Source organism: Rattus norvegicus, chromosome 3, assembly GCF_021556685.1.
Source record: "Rattus norvegicus strain SHRSP/BbbUtx chromosome 3, alternate assembly SHRSP_T2T, whole genome shotgun sequence".
Lineage (NCBI taxonomy): Eukaryota > Metazoa > Chordata > Mammalia > Rodentia > Muridae > Rattus > Rattus norvegicus.
This window is the reverse complement of record NC_141536.1, coordinates 17,117,193-17,139,674: the sequence shown is the minus strand read 5'-3', so window position 1 is coordinate 17,139,674 and position 22,482 is coordinate 17,117,193. Positions and strand designations below refer to the sequence as shown.

Sequence of the window (22,482 nt, the reverse complement as noted above, 5' to 3'; positions counted from 1 at the left end):
TTTCTTTACCCTAAGGCAGAGAGGAAGGAGGGGTGGGAGAGAGGTGGGACCAGAGAGGATCTTACAGCACCCGCACTTGAGAAATGTCACTTTGCCGATTGCATTTGAGAATCAGTGACTTTTGTGTGCAGGCCATTAAAGGATAGGTAGATCAGCCATTAAAGGGTAGGGTCGCGACCAGAACTAAGAGACAGCCAGTGACTTTTAATGTCAAGGACACAGAGAGCTTGTAGAATCCTTCACTGTTAGAATTGAAAGCCCCACAGCGGGCTAAGTGGCATATGCCTGTGATCACGGCACTTGAGAAACTGAGGCAGGAGGATCACAAGTTCTAAGCTAGGCTGGACTACATAGCAAAACCCTGTCTCAAAAATAAAAATTAAAAGCAGATGAATGGAAGCCCCTTAGAGGTCACCTCTGACCATGCTTGCACAGATCACAGAGGTTGTGTTTTGGGGTTCCTGAGACATAATACTTGCCTTCAGGGGAACATCCCCTTCCAAATCAAACCCTGAAAGTCTTTATTCCAGCATTTGGAATTCTCAGCATCACTGGCCTGCTAGAAACCTGAAGCCAGCAGCAGACTGCTACGGGGCAGCGATGTCCACACCTCCCACATTCCAAACAAAAGCCCAGCCTGTAATATCAGCACTTGGGAAGCTGAGGCAGGAGCACGACGTAAAGTTTAGAGTCTGCAGGGCTACATGGGGAGACCTTGTCTCAAAACAAACAAACAAACGAACAAATCCAATTAGAAATCAAGTGAGGCGCCCAAACCAAATTAACCAGATAAAGAACCACTGACTGTCAGACCAGGAGACAGTGGACATCTAAGTACAGACAGTGCCTTGTGAGATTGCTGGTTTGCAAAATCTACAGTTTTGTTTGTTTGCTTTTGTCTTGTATCCTGACACAAAATTCCCTAACTCTTTGGATTAAGTGTGTGTGTGTGTGTGTGTGTGTGTGTGTGTGTGTGTGTGTGTTATGAAATGCTGTGTATATTTAGCTTAAGAAATACAACCACTTCCCTGCTTCACCCAGTTTTTTTTAGCACCCAATGCCAAGAGTACGGCACTATCTCACTGCCATCTGCACTGTTCACAGAGATGGGCACAGCTTGCAGTGTGCTGGGCTCATTACAAGAATCCACTGTGGTAAGGCTTGCTGCTTTTCTGCTGCGGGATTTCAGGCTGGAGCTGAATGTAGTTCGTGTGTGTGCTGAGTTTCTCGCGTGTGCAGTCACTGAAGGAGTGCTAGGAGTCAGCTAGCGCCAGGACCCCAGCAGCTGCAATCCAGCTCTAGGTTTCTTTGAGGGAGGAGCGCTAGGCCCGCCCCCCGGACGGCCTCCGAAGCCAGCCCAGCCCAGTCCCACCCGCCTGCCCAGGCCCTACTTCCCTTGGCTTCCGCCAGCCGGGTTCTCTGCCCCAAGGACGCTCCTGCCCCGTACGAGCAGGAGGCAGCGCTCAGGTTTGTTGCCCGACACCCGCAGGTCCCCACGTGCGTCTGGATGCGAGTTCGCGCTGTGGAACCCGCCAGGGTACTTAGTCCCTCGCCCTTCCGGATTGGTGCCCTGGTCCCGAAGCTGTCACCTCAGTTCTACCCTCAGCTCTGAGCTCGTCCTGATGTGGCAGGGGACATCGTTGCTGAAGGAAAGGGGGCGGACAGGCAGGGGGTCATAGGCAGACGACTGGACAGCATGTCCAGGCTATGGGCAGCATGTGCGTCGTGGGATACCAATGCGGGCACTGTCACCAAAGTGTGGAATGTGACCCAGGTGCGCCCCCAAAGACTAGAAGGAGACTGGGACACCTCTGCTGAGCAGATCAATTCCCCATTCTGGGAGCCACTGAGATGGGATCAAGGGAGATGGAGGTAGGGTGGCAGTGAAAGAAATTTTTACATAGTGGTGTAAAAATTAGCTCTGAGGGGTGCAAAGGAAGGGGCTGTCATAAAAAGAAAGGCTCGAAGCCCACTGGCCCGCTTCTAATAGGACAGAAACTAGGGCAGACCCAAGAGCATTTGACAGTGTGTGGGCGCATAACAGGGTCGAGTAGATTCCCTGGAGTTTCAGCAGCTGTGTGAACAATCTTCTTTAAACGTTTTATTGCAGCGTAAGAAGAGAGAGTTAGATATGGAAGAGGAATTTGGGATAAGGGCCAAGCTCATTGAAAAGCGCAGGTCTGGGCTCAGTCCTTCTGCCTCGCTAGCTGTAAGGTCTTGAGCAAGGCACTCAATTTATCTGCACCTCGGCTTTAGAGTAAGGGGGTCTCCAAAGATAGGCGGGAAATATTCATGAAATGTTTGTAAAAAGTACTTAAAACAAGGCTTGAAAATGTTACTCAGTAAGCAAGCACGTGCGTGCAGCCTTGGGTTTGGATCGGAAAAACAAACTACTTAATTGGCTGCACTGAACGGCAGCGCCTGTTGTCTTACTCCACACAGCCTCGTGGGAGTATTCTAATGTTGATCTCTCGGAGCTGGGAGAGGTGGAGTCAGTGAGGGGGAGGGGAATAGGACGGGAGGAAAAGACCCAGAAGCTAGATGGAGCAGGAGGCTGGGTGCCTCCCCGTGTGTCCCAACTGGAGAAGGAAAGGACATGTGGGGGTGCAGGGGGTTGTTGCTCAGACTGAGGATGGAGGTAAGGGAATGCCTTTCTGAGAGTAGGGACGGAGATGGGAGGCCATTAGCTGAGCAGGCTGGGCAGGGCTCATTTGAGAATGGACGTCCATCAGATGGAGTAACCTCTTTGCCAACAGCCACTAGATGTTCTGGTATCATCCCAGGGAAGGTAGACCATTGGGTCATATCAGAGTTCCAACTTGACCTGCCCACCTAGGAGGCTCAAGGAAGCTGATAGAAGCAAAAACAGTGTGTAAGTGTAATCTGCCATTTTAAACCTCCCACTGTGAGGAAAAGAAGGCTGTGGCCAGCACCTGAGTAAATTATCAAAGTTGTTGGAGCATGTCACTTGGGCCAAGGCCCCTCCCATATCTCCATCTACTGTGTCAGCTAGCTATAATTGTCAGCTTGACATGGCCTGGGAAGAGAGTCTCAATGAGAGATTGTCTACATTGGGTTGGCCTATGGGCATGAAGTGGGAGATTGTCATAACTGATGTGGGAACATCCAGCCCACTGTGGGTGGCATCACTCCCTAGGCAGGGCATTTAAAACTGTGTAAGAGTGGAGAAACTGAGCTGAGTGCAAAGGAGCAAGTATCCATGAATTTGTGTCCTTCTGTCCCTGACTGTGGATGTGATTGACTAGCTGTTTACAGTCTTACCTTGACTCCCCGACCCACCTCATCAATGACGGGCTTTAACATGGAATCGTAAGCCAGATACATTTCCTCTCGTGCTGCTTTTTGTCAGGGTGCTCTATCACGGCAAAAGAAATGAAACTATAGCAACATCTCATTTGACACTTTTATCCCCCATTGTACAGATGCAGAAAGTGAAGCTCAGACACATTGAAGATTGTGTGGTAAGTTGGGTGTGGTGGGGCTGGCGTGGTGGCCCATGGTGGTGCTCAACTTTATTCCCAGCACTTGGGAGCAGAGGCAAGCAGATCTCTCTGAGTTCAAGGCCAACCTTGTCTACACAAGTTCTAAGCCAGCCAGGGCTGCATAGTGAGACCCTATCAATCAATCAGCCGATCAATAATAAATATTAAGAGACCATGTAATGAATCCGTGATCCCATTCCAGACCTGTCTGGGCTCAGAGCTCGTGGTTTGGAAGCAGTGTGTACATCTACAAGCCCTATGGCAGTTTGAGTGGACAGAAAAGTACACAGGGGTCATTTTGTCATTTGACAGCCTGAGACAGCCCAGTGCTCTAACGCACATCCCAGGCTCTGAAACTTCGCCAGGCTGCCTCCTTCTTACCTCTTCCATGTTGGAACAGCACAGCCCTGGTTGGGCTCCCACTGCTCCACCACAGGCTGCGCCTCTTTGAGCCTCACACCCTGCGTCACTGAGCTGTACGTGGCTAAGAAGTGTAAGGATCGCAGGAGAAAGTCTGCCCAGCACACAGTCAGTTGTGTTTCTTTTTTCCCCACATTCTCGTTTCATGCACGCATGGATCTCCAGTCTGGTGGGCTGCCGAGAGCAGGTCCCCATGCACCTGGCCTCCTCTGGAGCTTTGTTCTCAACAGGGAAGTGGTGGCTCCTGACCAGACACATAGCCGCCTTTGACTTCCTGAGTGGGGGCTTGGGAGGAAGGTGCTGCTGAGTCTGAGGTGTGAAGGTCCTGGTCTTAATCGAGGGAGGGCTGTGTTCATTTGTCACCGTCATGACTCAAGCACAATGCCACAGGCAGGGTGAGGCCATCAGAGGCCTTTCTGCTGCCTCCGGTTGCCTCAATCGTAAACCGTAAACCGTAGAGATCACTAGTGGCAACCCTTTTTTTTTTTTTTCAGACATAGGGTAGGCAAGTGACAGTACAAGAAAGTGACATATTGCCTGAGGTCACCCGGAGGACCCAGAGCTGGATCCTGGGGCTTCTCATCAGAGAGGTGAGCCCCGTTGTCCCAGAGGTATGTGGCTCTGAGGAACTGGGGGGTTGGCGGGAGGGGGTGGCTGGCTGGTAAGACAACCACTTGGCCTCTCCACCGAGGGCCCTGGGAAGAGACAGAGGAAGCCAGTGGCAGCCTGTGGTTCTCAGGCAGAGGAACCGTGACTCTGGAGAGCCAAACTCTCTTTCTTTGACTCTTCCTCTTGCTTTTTCTCGCTCTGAAAAATGTCTGGACCCTCCTTAAAGTTTTCAGCCTCTGTTCAGGGGATTTTTTTTAACCACAGAGGGTAATTCCTACTCCACCCCTGCTGTGACTCAGCGATGACGTAGTACCACACAAGCCAGAGAGGAGATAAAGTCACCAGAAGGGGTGGCCCGGGGCCAGAACCCACCTCTTTCTACAGACTCCACAGGGCTGGTCCTCTACTTTACTTGACAGACCTCCTGGCCACCGGAAAGCCCAAGATGGCCTCCAGCTCAGCCCCTGATGAAAACGAGTTTCAATTTGGTTGTCCCCCTGCTCCCAGCCAGGACCCATCGGAGCCCAGAGCTCTCTGCTGCACAGCCTGTCTCTCTGAGAACCTGAGGTGAGGGGTCAAAGAGCCGAGGGCCTGTGGGAGAGACTGCTTGGGAGGAACCAGATGGGATATGGGATTGAAGGAAACAGGTGACTGTGAGGAGGTTAACTTCAACTCTGGGCCTAAATTTCCACACACTTTTCTTCTGAATATTGTCCCTTTCCCCACCTCCCCGGCTGTGGGTGGATGGATCAGTAGCCACAGAAAGCCGTCAGTCAGCCCAACTACTATTAAGGTAGAACTTTTAAGCATCGCTCAACTATCTCTTCCTGCGTGGCCAGGTATGAACCTTGGATGTCTCCAAGCCCCAATGTCCTGCCCGTGGAGTTGTCTTCTGCCTCGCAGAATTGTTATAAGAATCCATCAGTAACATTCCCAGAACTTCTTACAATAATGGTGCCCCCCCTCTCCCCAGCAAATATCAAACTGTGATAAAAAGCACAATTTTGTTTTATTAGACCCAGCTAAAGGGGGCAGAGGTACAGCAGGGTATACATCTGTGCTTAAAGACTAAGTAATTGCACTAACAGCAGCATTGACACCCTGCCCTGAGCACTCCCTATGCATATGCTGTGTGCCGAGTCCCCTGCCCCTGTGCCCTCACACCAGCTTGCAGAGGTCAGTACAGTCCCAGAGATGAGAACTGCAAAGTCTCCCGGAGAGATCAAGTCACCTTGCCTGTGTGAGTTCCCTGGCGAAGATACTCCTAAATGGCCTTGAGCCACGAACAAAATCTTTTCTTTGGGACCTTGCAGTGTAAGAATGTGGGGAAACTGAATCAGTCAAATGGGAAGTCCACATTCGGTGACTAAGGGGAGGAGGCTGCAGGAGCAGGGCCGGAGGTTGTGGCTGTGGAAAGGCTGGGCAGGGGTAGAAGCCACGACTGATGGGCTTCCTGGCCAACTGATGCCCTGAGCTCATATCGGGCTCCCCAAGCCCCACCCCACTGAAAACCTGGCAGAAGAGTGAGCAGGAGCTGACTGGAGTGTGCTGCCAGGGGTCCAGCCTGAGGCGCCCTGCTCTGGATTTGCCTCACTGTCCTATGACCTTGGTTTTATCCCCTAGAGAGCGTTTTGAGCACTTGCTGTCAGTCAGAACTAGGTACCAGGTGTCCCACGGAGCACCGTGGTTCGAATCTGACGCCTATTTCCATTAGACAGACTCTGAGGTCTTTCCTTGTTCTAATAGGCCAAGATCCCCTGCCATGACCAGAAAAAGGAGAGACCAGAACCACATACAGGGTACTGAGAAAAACATGGCGTTCCAAGCCCAGAATCCCTTGACTAATCCCTTGGGATTGGACATATTGGGGGGATTCAAAAGTTTTGCTAATCTGGAAAAGGCAAGTCAGTGCATGAGCCAATTCTTCCAGAAGAGACACTGTAACCAGGTGCTTGCATGGATTATTTCTACAGGGAGACAGCCATAACCACATGGATGAGGAAGGGAAGGCTTGTAGAGCTAGGAAAGCAGCTCACAGCATGCTTCAGGAAACAGTGGAAGCCCAGGGTTTCATAGACCTTGGCAATGTGATTCTAGGATCGAGGAATTACTGCAAGAGGCAAGGTCCGGGCTTTGAAGTCTGTCAGGAAGGTGCGAGTGACCAATGGCAGGTGGCAGCAAGGTATGTGCCTTATTTGAGAGACTTGTTCATGTTTCCCCAGAGACGATGAGGAACGGATCTGTCCTAAATGCAGAGCAGACGGCCTCCAACCTGTGAGCCCAGGAAGCCTTCTGACTCAGGAGAAGGTATGTTAGCACAAGGAAGAAGGTCTGTCCGTCTTTTGGAGACCGATGAGTTGTCTCCATCTGTGCGGGCCTGAGTTTGCTCCCTAGAATCCATGTAATAAAAGCTGTGTGTGTGAGGATCTCTGAGGCTCACTGGCCAGCTGGCTTACCCTATGTAGTGACTTCCAGGCTAATCGGAACCTTGTCTCAAAAGAAAATGAAAAAAAAAAAAAATAGTGGGATGGCAGGCTCCTGAGGACCAACTCCTGAGAAAGCGGGGAGGGGCACTCAACCAGGTAGACACAAAGCAGGTCATTGCCCATGCAACCCCTGACAGGTGCATCTTTCCTTTGTCTTGAGCCTACAATGAATCTTCTTTATGAGCAAGGTAAGGTATTCATAGTGACAGCAGCCCATCGTTCTAAGCCACCTGGTAGGCTCTAATCCATTTACGATTGGAACCACCAATTGTAGACTAGACTAGAACAGGGGCCTATGGACCAAATCCAGCCTACCTCCTGGTTTTGTATGCAGCCCACAGGATGATAATGGTTTATATGCTTCTAATTGATGGAAGAAACCATATTTAGGAACTCATGAAGCCTCTGTACAATGCAAAGTCTAGGTCCACAAAGTCTCATTAGTATCTAGCTACCTTCACTCTCACCTGTTGTCTATGGCTTCTTTCTCCCTACTGTAGCACTTATAATAGAAATTTCAAAACCCCAAAATATTTCTGGCCCTTGACTTGAGAAAATCAGCCAGTTCCTGATACAGAGAGAAGCCATTTTTCAGATCGTCTCTTGCATCAGTCAAGCTGTGAGTCCAGGAGTAAAAGTACCTTTGGAAGGGACCAGAGAGACATTCAACAAAACCTTGAAATCTGCCCCCTCCAAGTTGAAAGGACCTTGATGGGGTGCCTGTGTAGCACAGACGTTTTCATATCCTACCAGCTCATAACCAAATGACAAAAGTATAGAAATATATTCAGTTTTATAAGTTCAATCATCTCCATTTAGAGAGTCAACCTTTATTCTGAGTGTGGCCTTACTTTATATTTCTTTGCGGAAGTGACATGACGATAGCTGCGAGTTTGCGGCGAATCTTTTACTAGATACAGAAAAAGGGTGGAAATCTTTATGTTCACAGTTCAAATCCCAAACGAAACTTGGGTGAGTCCGAAAGTCCAGCCACGGAGATGCCACTGCGTAAAACCTGGCCTCTTGGTTTACATGTGAGGAAGGCACGCTGGGACCTTCAATGCCAGAGCTCTTCAGTGGCCAGAATCTCCTTGTCATCCTCTCTGTCCCCACAGTGAGACAATACAGGCTGCCTTCAGCCGAAACTCCCTCTAGCAGTTAACAGTGGCTTATAGAGCCTTGGTGTGCAGGATGGGTTTATGTCCCTCAGTGTGTGGCTAGAGGCAAAGTCTAGACCCTATTTCTCCCTTGGTAAACTGCTTGGAGATGCTACGTTGTTTCTAGAAGGTTCTTCCCAGGATCTGTGACATATGAGTCATAAGTCAACAGCTGCCAGGGCTCCCCATCCTCCTACCCTTTGATCCAGATGTAGTAGGGGCTTCTCACTCATCCCCTCCTTTGCACCAGTTCATGTCATTCAGAGACTGCAGGGACTTCCTGCCCTGCCCAGAGCTGACTGAAGGGCTTTCCCTTCTATTTCTCGGCATTCCCCCCACACACACACACACCTCCAGTGGACTCTCAGACAATAATAAGGATCAAGTTCATTTCCATGGAAGAATTTCTGAGCCTCCCTGTTTGGCTGTTTTTGAACCAGCTACCACATGGGAACGGACACAGATGCCTTCCCATGGGCCTCTGCACCCGACGTGTACAACATGAGGAATGAGCTGTATACTTTCCGAGGCTTGTTTTGTCCATTCTTCTTAGGAAAATTAAAACACACCACTTATGTAAGTGTTAGGTAACACTGGCCAGATAGACTTTAATGCCACTTAATCTGGCATCTGTAATTATTTCATCTTTTATCCTGACAAAACCCGATAGGAGCAGAAGGTTTAGGTGGAAGAAGCACCCGGAGCCAGGTCTCTGACTTAACCCATGGTTTTCTCCTGCCCCAGCCTCTAAGAGACTTGAGGGACATCCAGGGCTCTGCAAGAGCACAGGTTGAATTTTGCTACCTTGAAGGCTCAGTGGTTAAGCTTCGTGGAACACTAGGTAGTTAAGGCAAGGATGACTCTGCTCCTGCCCCTGATGGGAACTTTGGGGGACTTTTGCCTAAGGAAAGTGACTAATACTAAGCCAGTCCTTTGCACGTGGTCACTCCCAGGTTTGTCTGTGTCTGAGATACTTAGGAGATAAAAAAAAAAAAAAAAAAAAAACTAGGCAGAGAGGCCAGGAGAGTAGATGAGTTCAGTCCCAGGTGCCTATTTCTCACACCCTCCCCAAACCACCTGCTTATCAGCCTGTCATCCTCATCCCAAGGCCATGATAGATCAATGTCTCCTTACTAAGGGGCCCAGTTACCAACATAGCAAGCAAACATTAGAAAGGCAGTGATAACCTTGTTAAGAGGGACCATTCTTGCCTGGAACGACCTTCCTGAACAATCGAGAGTAGGGTGGGAGACAAACCAGGGTCTTGGGGCTGGGGCAGGGCAGGGCAGATAAGGGTGCCTGCTATGTGAGTATGGGGACCCATGTTCAAATCTCCAGCACCTGTGTTTTAAAAAAAAAAAAAAAAAGGCTGGGCTTAACCATGCATACCTGTCACACCAGCCCTGTAAAGAGTAGGGACAGGAGGCTCACTGGGACTTGTCTACCAGCCTAGCTCTAGGTTGAGTAAGAAACCCTGTTTCAAGGGACGGAGTCTCAAGGTGGAGAAGGATAGTGTGGGTATCTGATGTCCTCTGCTCCCCATGTGCACCTGGGTGCACACATACAGCACACACAGGCACACGTGTGTGCACACACACACACACACATACACTCACACACATACACACACAAATCAGGAACTAGAAAATAACATTTGATTCTGTTTGCTGAGACCCCCCCACTCTCTACCCCTCCCCCTCCTCCCAAAGGAAACTCTTTCTCTTACTTTCTCCCCTCTGAGGCTCAGTCAAGAAGATAGATTTGTGGCTCACAATAATGCCATGGCTTTTTCTCGAGCCCCAAATGACAGGAGTTTGAGCAGTGGAGTCTAACTTACAGTGTGTATATATAGTGGGCTCCTGCCACATGGGGTTATAAAGTGTCCACACACAGACACACACACACACTGACACTCGCACCACACTCATATATTGGGTTCTGGCCACAGTACCGACTTCTTTTTTATTTGTACTGAGCTGAAGCAGGCTTCTTTTGAGGAAGGCCAGTCAGCTGTCTGTTCCCAGGGTCCCGGTGTGTGGGTAGACTCTCCCGTGTCTCTCCCTGTCTCGGTACCTGTGTTCTCTGAAGTGTGATAACCAGTGTGAACTCCCCATCCTTACACTCCTAAACTGGACAGTTTGCATCTATAATCTTGGCAATCCAGTGGCATTCCATTGATTTTTTTTGATAGGCAATATCAAGGCCCAAGGCAAAGAAGCCGCCGGTACCTGAATCTAAATTCCATGGTGAAGCTGTTCTCCGATGCCCTGATTCATAGACTGATGGCATTATCTTCATTTCAACTTCAAATAGAAAATCAGCCTCAAACCTGGCAGAACAGTCATGAGAGACAAACACTCTGTAGATACAAGGCTCCTGAGGTGGGGAGAGTGCCCTAGACTACCTGGGCACACCCTGTATAACCACAGGGGCCTTGTGAGAAGGACACAAGCATTCTCAGGAGTTAGGAAGGGAATGCTGACTTTAAAGATGGAGAGAGGGCCCACAGCCCAAGGCTGCAGGCAGCCTCCAGAGGAACATGCTACAGCCATTGTGTCCTGGTAGGTTTCTAGCCTTCACAACCATGAGTGTGCATTGTGTTAAGACATTACACATGAGTGTGTTTTCACACCAAGAGACAACCGTATGCGCACTTACGTATATTGCCTCATAGTCTTAATGATAACTGTAAGGTGGTGTCTTAGTTAGGGTTTATATTCCCGCACAGACATCATGACCAAGAAGCAAGTTGGGGAGGAAAGGGTCTATTCAGCTTACACTTCCACATTGCTGTTCATCACCAAAGGAAGTCAGGACTGGAACTCAAGCAGGTCAGGAAGCAGGAGCTGATGCAGAGGCCATGGAGGGATGTTTCTTAACTGGCTTGCTTCCCCTGGCTTGCTCAGCTTGCTCTCTTATAGAACCCAGGACCACCAGCCCAGGAATGGCACCACCCACAGTAGGCTGGGTCCTCCCCACTTGATCACTAGTTGAGAAAATGCCTTAAAGCTGGGTCTCATGGAGGCATTTCCTCAAGGGGGGCTCCTTTCCCTGTGACAACTCCAGCTTGTGTCAAGTTGATGCACAAAACCAGCCAGTACAGATGGGTTAGGGTTATCTCATTTTGCAGATGGGGAAACTAAAACATGGCCACTTAGTAACTCTCCCAATGCCGTGACACTAAGAATTAATATGACAGCAACACACCAGCAGTAATACACACATGTGCACACACACACACACACACATATATATACACACACATATATACACATACACACATACACATACACACACGCACATATATATACACATACACATACACACATACACATACATACACATACACACACATACACATACACACATGCACATATAATATACATACATACACATACACATATATATAATATATACACACACATACACACACATATACACATACACATACACACACGCACATATAATATATACACACACATACACACACACACACACACACACACACATTGCCTATGGAGCTCATGCTCCAAGTGCATATAAGGAGTAGGTGATTGATAGCCAAAGCTGGCAGCCTGGCTGACCCTAGGGTCTTGAAAGATCTCTTGAGTCGCCCCTGCCCATCTTTCAGATTTGAGGCCGATCACAGTAAACTCCTCCTCATCATTCCGATGAGCGAGACACCCACGAGGCCCACAGCAGGCTGTCCTACCCATAAGCCCTGCTTACCTGTGGATACCTCCCGCTGTGTAGGCAATGTCTGAATCCCAGTGTTAGTTGCACCACTTTCTTCTCCTTATCCTTCTGAGGACTGTCAACTTCCAGCCACAAAGGGTAGGAACTGTGGACGTGAAGGAGTCACAGAACCTCCACCTAGAGGGTCTCAGGGTCAGAAATACCTGCATCTAGTGTCCCTGAGCCACAGGTCAACAGCAGTGACCTGTGGGGGAGGCTTCATTGAGATGGAGTCTCAGAGCCAGTGTGTCTCCATGACGTGGCCACCCTCTGCTTGCTCCCATTGGACATCTGTTTCCTATTCTTCATTGGGAACAGCCTGTCCCTGCAAACAGAGGGCAGTGGGGCAGCGGGTGGGGCATTGCTAGGCCAGGCTCTGCATCCCAAACCAACTGTGTGAGCCAGCTGTGAGAAGAGCAAGTCCTGTGGGTTTGCACCTGCTCAGCCTGAAGCCCTCTGGCTCTCCTCCTTTCATCATAATCCCCTTTGATCATTCTGTCAAAGCAAGTTCTCGTAGAATCAAGCCATTATTTACATGTAGAAAAAATGTGCTCGTTTTGATGAAGTCCTGGTTAATGTATAAAATCAGGCGAGTCCCCACTGCTAAGACGACAAACGCCTAAGTCCTACAAAGAGCTGGTCACTCCCAGCACTCACAGCCCCTCTGGCCTAGCGTCAGGCAGCATGTCTGCTGTCGGTCAGGGCCACCTTGCTCCTTCTAGACTTCTTCAGAAGGATATCCTGGAGTAGGAGGTCTTCTAACATCTGACTTCTTCCTTTAACACTATAGCTTCAAAGTTCCCCCATGTTATGCCCGGTGTTAGCATTAATCCCATTTGATGTCTGAATAGAGAAGATACTTTTTGTGATCCATTTTGTGACCCTCTGTCTGTTTCCAGATGGTTTCCAGTTTAGGCTACACCCATCTTTTTACTACTTCCTCCCACCCTTCTCCACCCTTTCAACACCCTAACACTAGATAGGAGAGAGAGGGGGAAAAAGCATAGAGAGAAAAGGAAAGAGGTCCCTAAATAAGGTCAGGGGTCAGAAAGGAGGAGACATTATTGTTAGACTACTTCCTGTTTGTTAGGGGTATTGAGTTCTTTGGAGCAAGTTTGATCTTGCCAGCAGGATATCTAATTCGTTCTTCTTCCTGTATCTTCTTTGTGCATGACTACTTAACAAACCAACAGCGACCAACCAACAACCCACCTCCCCTCCCGGGGCCCTAGCATTTATCTACCCTCTAAAAAGTCCCCAGAAGTCCAAATGTCACACAGTATCAGAAACTATCTGTGACTGCCAAAATCACACCTCTGCTGGAGCATGAGGCAAATCACAGTCAGCCAGGCGGACAATCTGACAATCAGCGTGGTTTTAACCTGAGGTTAAAATACAAACATATTCTCTATAATATTCCTGTGGGTTTGTTTTTAAGAAATCAATAAATACCAAAGTTGCCAATACATTGGTACTGTGGTGAATTAAGTTGCTATGTGTGTTCGCACACATCTCTGTGTAGACGTGAGTTTCTGTGTCTCTTGAATAAATTCCTAGGAGTGGAGTAGGGTCAGTTATGACTTGTCAGCAATTGATCTAAGTAGGACTTGGCTTTTTGTAAAATACTTCTATAGGGCTGGGAACATAGCCCAGTTAGTAGAATGCTAATGTGGCACCCAAGGCCCTGGGTTCAATCCCCCGATCTCATACACCGAGACTGTGGGACATGCTTACACTCGGTGTGCAGGGAATGGAGGCCAGAGAATCAAAAGTTCAGAGCTGGCTGAGTACGATGGCACAGGGCTTAGTCCCAGCACTTGGGAGAGGATTTGATAACAGAGGCAGGAGGTTTCTGTGAGTTTGGGGCTAACCCGTTCTATATATGAGTTCCAGACCAGCCAGGGCTAAGTGATTGATGATAAATTGCTTCCATGAGTTTTCCAAGGTGTCTATCCCATTTCATTACCCTACCCACATCTTTGCTGGGCCAACCTTGCTGTCCTTTATCTCAGCCGCCCTGACAAATGTAGACTGTTCTCATTGTGGTTACATACAGCACATTGTAGTGACAATTTTCGAGTTCTGGTTTCTTGGGAAAAAAAGAACACAGAACTATTATAAGAACATGTTTTCATTTTAACCAGGTGTGGATATGGGGCTGCTTTAGATCGTTCCCAGAACTTGTCTGCGATTCGCCTCGTGCTCTCTCACAGGGGTGTGATTTTTGCCAGCTGCAGGTGGTTTCTGTGTGACGTTGGGAATTCTGGGGACTTTTTAGACAGTAAATAAATGCTAGGGCCCTGAGAGACATGGTGACTTGTTGTTTGGTTGGTTAGTGGTCGCCGTTGGTCATGACTTATTTAAGTACTCGTGTGTAAAGAAGAAACTAAAAGAAGAAATTAGATATCCTGACAGCAAAGATAAAACTTGCCTCAAGGGACTCAACCCTCCCTAATCAGCAGGAAGTAGTCTAATGATAGCATCGCCCCCTCAGACCCCTGACTTTATCCGGGGATCTCTTTCCTTTTCTCTCTATTCTTTTTCTCTCTCCTACCTAGTGTTAGGGGGCTGAAAGGGTGGGAGAAAGAAGGACCCACAAGGGGGTTGGGGATTTAGCTCAGTGGTAGAGTGCTTGCCTAGCAAGCGCAAGGCCCTGGGTTCGGTCCCCAGCTCCTAAAAAAAGAAAAGAAAAAAAAAAAAAAAAAAAAAAGAAGGACCCACAAAGTTGCCAAAGGACCACCTTCAGCACGTTCTACGTTTACGTACCTCTTTTTGTGATATATTTGCTCGGCATTCTGAAACCAGAGAGTAAGGCTTAGCTCCATTTTGCTGTGTGTCTGTGTACAGTAGGGCTCTGGTCCTCTTTCTGTAGGACAATTATAGCAGGACTGAGATCCCTATAGTAGAACAAGTTAGGCCAGGCAGAAGGAATAAAGTGGGCCAAGTCGTATGCCTGGCCAGTTCTGGCCTCGTCCATTCCTTTTGCTTTGAGTGAGCCCTGGGGATGCCTCCCAGCCTCCAGTGATACAGGTATCATTTCCAGGTTCTCCCTGATGTGGCTGAGGCTGGAATCGTGTGTCCCTTTGCAGGTGTTGGCTGTTCCTTCAAGGTAAGTGACAGTGGCAAATCTGTCCATGGTCCCAGACCCTGTGTCTCTCACTTCACCAAAGCTTCCCAAAACACAAGCTACTCCTCCGTGCGGCTCCTACACGAGTGAGCTACCAAGCAACAAATCCCGCCATTATGTCATTGTTGCACAATGTGCACAATGGGAAGTGGCTCTTAAGGCCTCACCTGAGCTCTCGCTGAAGCATCACTCAAGTCTCTCCCACTCACACCCCTCTCCATGGTCCTGAATTGTCATTACACTGATGGGCGGGGCAGAATGGTCACACTAGAGACCGAGATGCATGATGGATGCTCTCTGTGGGCATATCTAAGGACTGTATTCCTGTTTATGGCTCCACTCCACCTCTACCCTATACTGACAGCTACTTCCCCTTTGCTGAGAGAGTGGATCTGGCTTGGTGGCTTTTGGTGCCCCGTCTCCTTGCTGGTACCCAGGGTCTCCTACTTCACTGTTTAATAAAGACCCTCACTCTCTCACCAGGGGAGCCCACAGTCCGTGCAGGAGCATGAGGCCACCTCGCAGTCCTCACACCTGTACCTGCTTCTGGGGGTCCTAAAGGAGTGGAAATCCTCACCAGGTCCCAACCTGGGCTCTGCACCCATGGCACTGGAGCAGAACCTGTCGGAGCTGCAGCTTCAGGAAGCTGTGGAAGTGACAGGGGACCTGGAGGTAGACTGCTACCGGGCACCTTGCTGTGAGAGCCAGGAAGAACTGGCTTTGCAGCACCTCCTGAAGGAGAAGCTGCTGGCTCAGCTGGAGGAGAAGCTGCGTGTGTTCGCGAACATAGTTGCTGTCCTCAACAAGGAAGTGGAGGCTTCCCACCTGGCGCTGGCCGCCTCCATCCACCAGAGTCAGTTGGACCGAGAGCACGTCCTGAACTTGGAGCAGAGGGTAGGTGACATGGGTGTATTTTCAGTGTCAGCTCAGGGAGCCCCTCTGCCATCCAGCCTCCTCACCAGTCATCCCTCTCAAAGCAGTTGCCTCCATCCAAGACCATCTCCCCTGTGTACCAGGACCTGCTATTAAGACCCTGAATTGGAAGCTTGGGTTAAAAACCAGAGCCCACTATCCAATGCAAAGCAGGCCCTCTGCTTAGAATTCATTGGGAACCCTTCCTCCATGGCCCCCTCCCTGGCCACTCCATTGCTGACCAGTTGTGATTGCTGTAGAATTCTCTCCACTAAGCCGTGTCTTCCCTCTACTTGTTCCTGGCTGTGCCCCTCAGGGCCTGTGGAACAACCTGCATCCTGTCTCCCACGACTGCTCTGGAACCATAGTCAGTGCTCACACTCTAGCAGACCGATTCCTTCCATGCCTTCGCCTGCGTGGTAGGCGGTGGTGTTCTCTTATTCTCTGCTTCAGTCTCTTTAATACTCCACACACAGACTGTAGCCTCAGACTGACTTGAGTCCGTAGTTCTCAACCCACCTCCTGTATTCAAGACTATTACTTTCCATAATTCAGCCAGCCAGTGCCAGACTCCTGTTACTTTGTTTAAAATAAAAAGCAACATTGCGTCATTGTCTCCCACTTAACCACTCCTGCCTTTAGTTCCACCCCTACTTAAGCTGCTGAGATGTGAGCCGCTCACCTTCTCTCTCATGACTGAAGTTTATTCTTTCAAATTTCTTTGGGTAACCTATTACAGGGTCCAAGCACTGGGCCCAAATGGGCAGGCAAAGCCTCCATCTATACCATTTACACCCTCAGCCCAGTTGAAAAGTACATTCCCTGAGGCCAAGGTGGGTTTCCGTCTCACCAGACTTCTGGCTCCATACCACTGGGTACCATGCAAGATATGAACAGAGAGGAAAGGAGCCCACCAGGGGTGGGAGGGGACAGCCTGGACAGGAGGATGGAAATCATTGTCAGAGCTGTGAAACACGGTGAGGGAGATCAGCCAGCTAAGGGCAATGGCTGGAGACTTCACAGGAAGGGATACATGGGCTGGGCTCCTGCTGGATGACTAAGAGTTGGTGACCAGGGGAGCAAGAAGAGAAAGGGACTCCAAGCATGGGGCAGCATGACAGTACAAATGCAGGCTCAGGCTCTGGATGATGCTTAGACAGGAAAACCTCTCTGGGGTGAATGTATTCCCATGCTCCCCTATCCGAAACAGTCCCCCAACCTGGGTGCTGGTACCTCTGGCTAACCAGCCTTCCCTGCAGGTGGTGGAGTTACAGCAGACCCTGGCTCAAAAAGACCAGGTTCTGGGCAAACTTGAGCACAGTCTGCGACTCATGGAGGAGGCGTCCTTTGATGGTACTTTCCTGTGGAAGATCACCAATGTCACCAAGCGGTGCCACGAATCAGTGTGTGGCAGGACTGTCAGCCTCTTCTCTCCAGGTAACTCCGCCTCATGGGCACAGAGACTGGTAGGGGAGACAGGCCTTAGGGGCCTGAGAGGCATGGAGTGAGAACAGCCATGCTGGATCAGTTTGGGGTCCCGGCCAGTGATTTGAGGGAGACAGAGACTGTGCTCTGACCCTTGGCTTTTAGGAGCACAGCAGCAGTCCTCTCTCCTCCTGAATCTCACCTGCACTCCGTAAAGTCAGGGTTCTTCTTGAGGCAGTGGGATGAGAAGGGGACCTGGGAGCCTAAGGTCAGTGGTGAGAGTGGAGCAGATGGAGGGACTCTCCGGGCAGTAGGCAGCCCTGGGGAGCTGTGTGCAGGATGGGAAGACCACGGCATTAGTAAATGAGTGGCTCTTTATTTCTGGGTCCCTTGCTCAAAACAACGATTTAACAGAGTAGTGACTTGATAGCTGTTGTTATTCTGTTGTTCACTGGTAATAAAATTTTCATGCATCTGTGCGTGTGTGCATGCACGTGTGTGCATGTGTGTGTCTATGTGTGTGCATGTGTGTATGTGTGTGTGCATGTGTGTATGTGTGTGCATGTGTGTATGTGTGTATGTGTGCATATGTATATGTATGTGTGTGCATGTGTGTGTGCATGTGTGTGTGTGTGTACATGTGTGTATATGTGTGTATGCGTGTATGTGTGTATATGTATATGTATGTGTGCATATGTATATGTATGTGTGTGCATGTGTGTGTGCATGTGTGTGTGCATGTGTGTGTATGTGTGTGCATGTGTGTATGTGTGTGCATGTGTGTATGTGTGTATGTGTGTGTGCATGTGTGTATGTGTGTATGTGTGTATGTGTGTATATGTATATGTATGTGTGTGCATATGTATATGTATGTGTGTGTGCATGTGTGTGTGTGCATGTGTGTATGTGTATGCGCATGTGTGTATGTGTGTATGTGTGTATGCACATGTGTGTGCGCATGTGTGTGCACGTGTGTGTGTGTGTGTGTGTGTATAAATGGCATACATATAATATTTACACACAGCTCTGGGTCTGTTGAAGCCATACCATCTGCCAGGGCCAGGCCATTCCTGGATGTGACATTTGAGAGCCTTGCCAAGTGCCTGTCCTTACAGCCTCGTTTTACAGAAAAATAAGCTTAAGCCAAGGAGGTAGGGTCCCCATCAGGGGTGGCTTAGAGCTGTCTAGAGAGCTCTGCCCAAGGTTGTGCCGCCAGGGAGAGAGCTCCCTATTAGGCCCCCATGCTTGGTCACTGATGACGACTCACCTCTTAGGGCCATTCCCAAGGGTTAGCAGAAACAAGAAGTGCCCTTTTCACACCAGTCTCCAGGGAGGGCCCAACAGAGAAAACTCAACGCCAAGATTTGGGAGGCCTGGGCCTTAACCCTAATTCTGTCACAGGACATAAAACAATACCCAGCCACTTCCCCTTCCTGAGCTCAGTCTCTGGTTATTTGGTGGCTGGTTAAAATGGTAGCTCCCATGTGTAACTGGGAGGCAAGCAGCAAGGGACCCCAGGGAAGTAATTAAAACCACAAATGCTAGCTCAACCCCACTGCTGAGTCAGCACTGTCAAGTATGGGGCCTTCCCTGTGACCAGAAGGCTGGGTGCCAGCCCCAGGGTTAGGCAACAAGAGCATGGCCTTCCTCAACACTCTTCTAGAGGAGAGAGCTGGGCCCCATCCCCCGATATCCTCAGGTCCATGCCAGCTGGACCCCATCCCCTTATCCACACTGCCCGGTGCTGTCCTGTACTGACACTGGCTTCACCTTGCAGCTTTCTACACTGCCAAGTACGGTTACAAGTTGTGCCTGCGCCTGTACCTGAATGGGGATGGCTCAGGCAAGAAGACCCACCTGTCCCTGTTCATTGTCATCATGAGGGGAGAATATGACGCTCTGCTGCCCTGGCCTTTCCGGAACAAGGTATGGCCGTCAGAGAAGATGGTTTGGGGAAGGGCATGGTAACCTGGGTCCCGCTGACTTTAGCCATTGACTTAAAAGGCCTAGGCAAGCTTCCTGTGGTTACTGTAGTCAATTTCCATTTATAAAGTGAAACTGAATGCAAATTCCACAGCCAAGACTCCCCCAGCCCTCTGAGCAGGCACTGCAGCGTCTGGGGACAGAACACCCTGAGGAGGGTGAAGACCCAAGTGCTAGGCTGTCTAAAGCCCTCCCCAGGGAGTCCGGTGCCAGCAAGTTTAAAAACAGCTTCAGTAGGTGATGAGAAGCAGCGTTTCCTAGAGTACAGTCAAGGGCTTGTGCCAGGGCGGAGTTTGCATCCTGCTTAGGCAAGCCACTTCTCAGGGAAGCTCTGGGTACAGCAGATGCTCCGACCCAAGGCTTGACAGAAGCCCTAACCCCCCAGAGGAAGTCTCCTCCTCTGCCTGGTCAAGGGAGGTCCCAGCTAGAGTTTCTGAGCCGGGATCCAAGGCTAGGTACGTGTGTCCTGCCGCCTCCTTGTCAGTACTGTCAGCTGCCAGTGTAACTATGACATCAGAATCCCCACTGCTGTTGGCCTAGGGAGAAGGCTCAGATGAGTCCAGTTCCCCAGAACTCACATGGAAAGCCAGGAACAGGCACCCACCATCCCAGAACTGAGAAGGAGGGAACATGAGGACCCCCTGGGACTTTCTAGACAGCCAAGCTACAGTAACCGGTTATCTCTAAGTCTGAAAAAAAAAATGAATGAATGAATGACTAAATAAATAAAGGTGGAAGCAATTAAGGAAGACACCTGATGGTGACTCTGATTTACACACACACACACACACACACACACACACACACACACACACACATACACACACACAGAAAGGATTTCCATTGCTTTCCTGCTGTGTGGGCCAGAGAAGGACAAAGCTTGAAGCTGCTATAGAATCCGATGTTCTTTCAACTCCCTAGCACAGATGGGAAGTCCTGACACTGACACCCCCACTCTGTGTGAACTAAGGGTCAGAAGCACAGCCCAAGCAGTGAGCATGCAGCGCCCCCTGACCCCAAACACTGGGCTTCCGTCTTACGGAGCCTGACCCTCTACCTGCCCCTACCTTGCAGGTCACCTTTATGCTACTTGACCAGAACAACCGTGAGCACGCCATTGATGCCTTCCGGCCTGACCTGAGCTCAGCCTCCTTCCAGCGGCCGCAGAGTGAGACCAACGTGGCCAGCGGCTGCCCGCTCTTCTTCCCCCTCAGCAAGCTGCAGTCGCCCAAGCACGCCTACGTAAAAGATGATACAATGTTCCTCAAATGCATTGTGGACACCAGTGCTTAGAGATGGACCAGAGTGTCTCCTGAAGGGAACCAGCTTAGACTGGGGGACTTAGTTAGACAGGCAGGCCCTGCCCTTGGAGCCCACAGTCCAGGACAAGGATGGGCCGAGGTTGGCATGACTTGAGTGCCATAACATGTTGGCTGTGGCTAATGTGAGACTGGAGGAACTTGAGCTGTGCGTACAGAGACAGTGGAGGAGAAGACAGAAGTGCTCTCTTCACACAGACCACAACACCAGGAGGCCAGCATGCCAGCAAGTCCTGAATGTTGAGACCAGTTTAGGTCAAGACGACAAGAACCTGGCCTGAGGCATGGACATTGAGCCAAGGTTGTGGAGCCTAAGTGGAGGGGCACTCCTACTCGGACATTGTCTGGAGGTCAGGGTATAACTGGGAAAAATGCCCCATCTCTCTGTTCAGACTGAAAACTAGGACTGCAGGGCAGAAGGGACAGACATGAATGTGAATTTAACCTGTCCTGGGTTGAGTACCTACATTAACAGACATGTAAACAGGTCAGTCCAGAAGCTGTCCTGGGAAATGCTTGCCGGCTGGATTTGAAGACCTTTGATGCTTTTACAGATAAAACAAACAACAGCAAAAGCCTTGAATTTCAAGCTTCCTGTTGCTGGTGAGACAATCCCACAGAGGATTCTGGAGAAATAGAATCCTTTACTTCTCATCCCTCCAGCTCCCCGTTCACCTAAACCTCTACACCTAGCAGCCCAGTTACCCAACAAACAGAAGCACACCCAGCCGTGTAAGTCTAGGGCTGGTGTCCAACATATGCACCGTCATGACTGCTCACAGAGTGCCCAGCCAAAGGGGGAATACACTACTAGGTCTGCCATTCCTCTCTCCATGTTCCTTCCTTCCTTCCTTCCTTCCTTCCTTCCTTCCTTCCTCCCTCCCTCCCTTCCTCCCTTCCTCCCTTCCTCCCTTCCTCCCTCCCTCCCTCCCTCCCTTCCTTCCTTCCTTCTTTCCTCCCTCCCTCCTGCCCTTCCCCTCTCCTCCAACTCTTACTCCTCCTCCTTTCCCTCCCTCCTTCCCCCATCTCCTTCTAGAAAAAGTCTCATGTAGCCCAGACTGGTTTCAAACTCAGTTTATAGTCAAGGATGACGCTGAATTCCTGATTCTCTTGCCTCTGGCTCCCAAGTGCTGGGATCAAAGGCATGTGTCATCCTGTCTGTTACATGAGGTGTTGGCGATCGAACCCAGGGCTTCCTGCATGGTGGGCCAGCTCTCTGCTTAGCTACATCCCCACACCTTTAATGGCGGCGTGCTTCTGATGGGAGGAGAATGTCTTCACACACACAGTGTGAGAGGCACTGTGCTCTCGGCGAAGCGTTACAGAGCTCTGTGTGCCGCGTGCCTAGGCACTGCAGGGGAAATGTTGAGACACGCAGCCCACTCTCCTGTATCTTCTAGTTCACCTGGAAGCCAGCATTTTTTCTAATTAGCGAAAGCAGAGTGTCGGGGAAAGCATAGAAGCCACTGGACAAACGAGAAAAGGCTTCGTGGAGGAAGTGAGCCTCAAATGCCAGCCTGAAATATGTTAAAATGCAGAAGATCCGGGTGTGGAGGAGAGAATAGCCTTGGAGGGATGAGACAAGTCTAGGCTGCAAGCAGGGGCTGGGTGACCACAGGCTGGAGAGGAAGGCTGACCCAGCCAAAACAGATAGGCCAAGTGGCCAGATCACAGAAAGCATCACGTACGAACTAGTAGTGCACACCTACAGGGCCCTGGGTCTGCTAACAGAAGGGTGAGACAGTGGTTTAAACAGACAGATCATTTATCTTCCAAAGAAGCCCTGCACTGTTGTTCTCTTCCAGG

General features: G+C 49.9%; 1 protein-coding gene across 8 annotated transcripts; it reads left to right on the top strand.

Moving 5' to 3' along the window:
* Positions 1-929: 929 nt before the first annotated feature.
* Positions 930-21,265, top strand: Traf1 (TNF receptor-associated factor 1). Of its 8 annotated transcripts, none has more exons than XM_087654492.1 (10): positions 930-1,154; positions 3,444-3,482; positions 4,418-4,534; positions 4,952-5,099; positions 6,755-6,839; positions 14,954-15,019; positions 15,521-15,931; positions 17,209-17,386; positions 19,152-19,300; positions 20,432-21,265. In XM_087654492.1, the coding sequence occupies exons 4-10, from the start codon at positions 4,978-4,980 to the stop codon at positions 20,648-20,650; spliced, it is 1,230 nt and encodes a 409-aa protein (XP_087510618.1). In that variant the 5' UTR covers positions 930-1,154; positions 3,444-3,482; positions 4,418-4,534; positions 4,952-4,977; the 3' UTR covers positions 20,651-21,265.
* Positions 21,266-22,482: the final 1,217 nt, after the last annotated feature.

What these genes read in the sequence shown, in the direction of transcription:
- Traf1 (XM_087654492.1), top strand. Translation starts at nt 4,978, where the DNA reads ATGGCCTCCAGCTCAGCCCCTGATGAAAACGAGTTTCAATTTGGTTGT. An exon ending in TGTCAGCCTCTTCTCTCCAG is followed by an intron (nt 17,387 to 19,151) that starts GTAACTCCGCCT and finishes TTCACCTTGCAG; the next exon opens with CTTTCTACACTGCCAAGTAC. An exon ending in CCTGGCCTTTCCGGAACAAG is followed by an intron (nt 19,301 to 20,431) that starts GTATGGCCGTCA and finishes CCTACCTTGCAG; the next exon opens with GTCACCTTTATGCTACTTGA.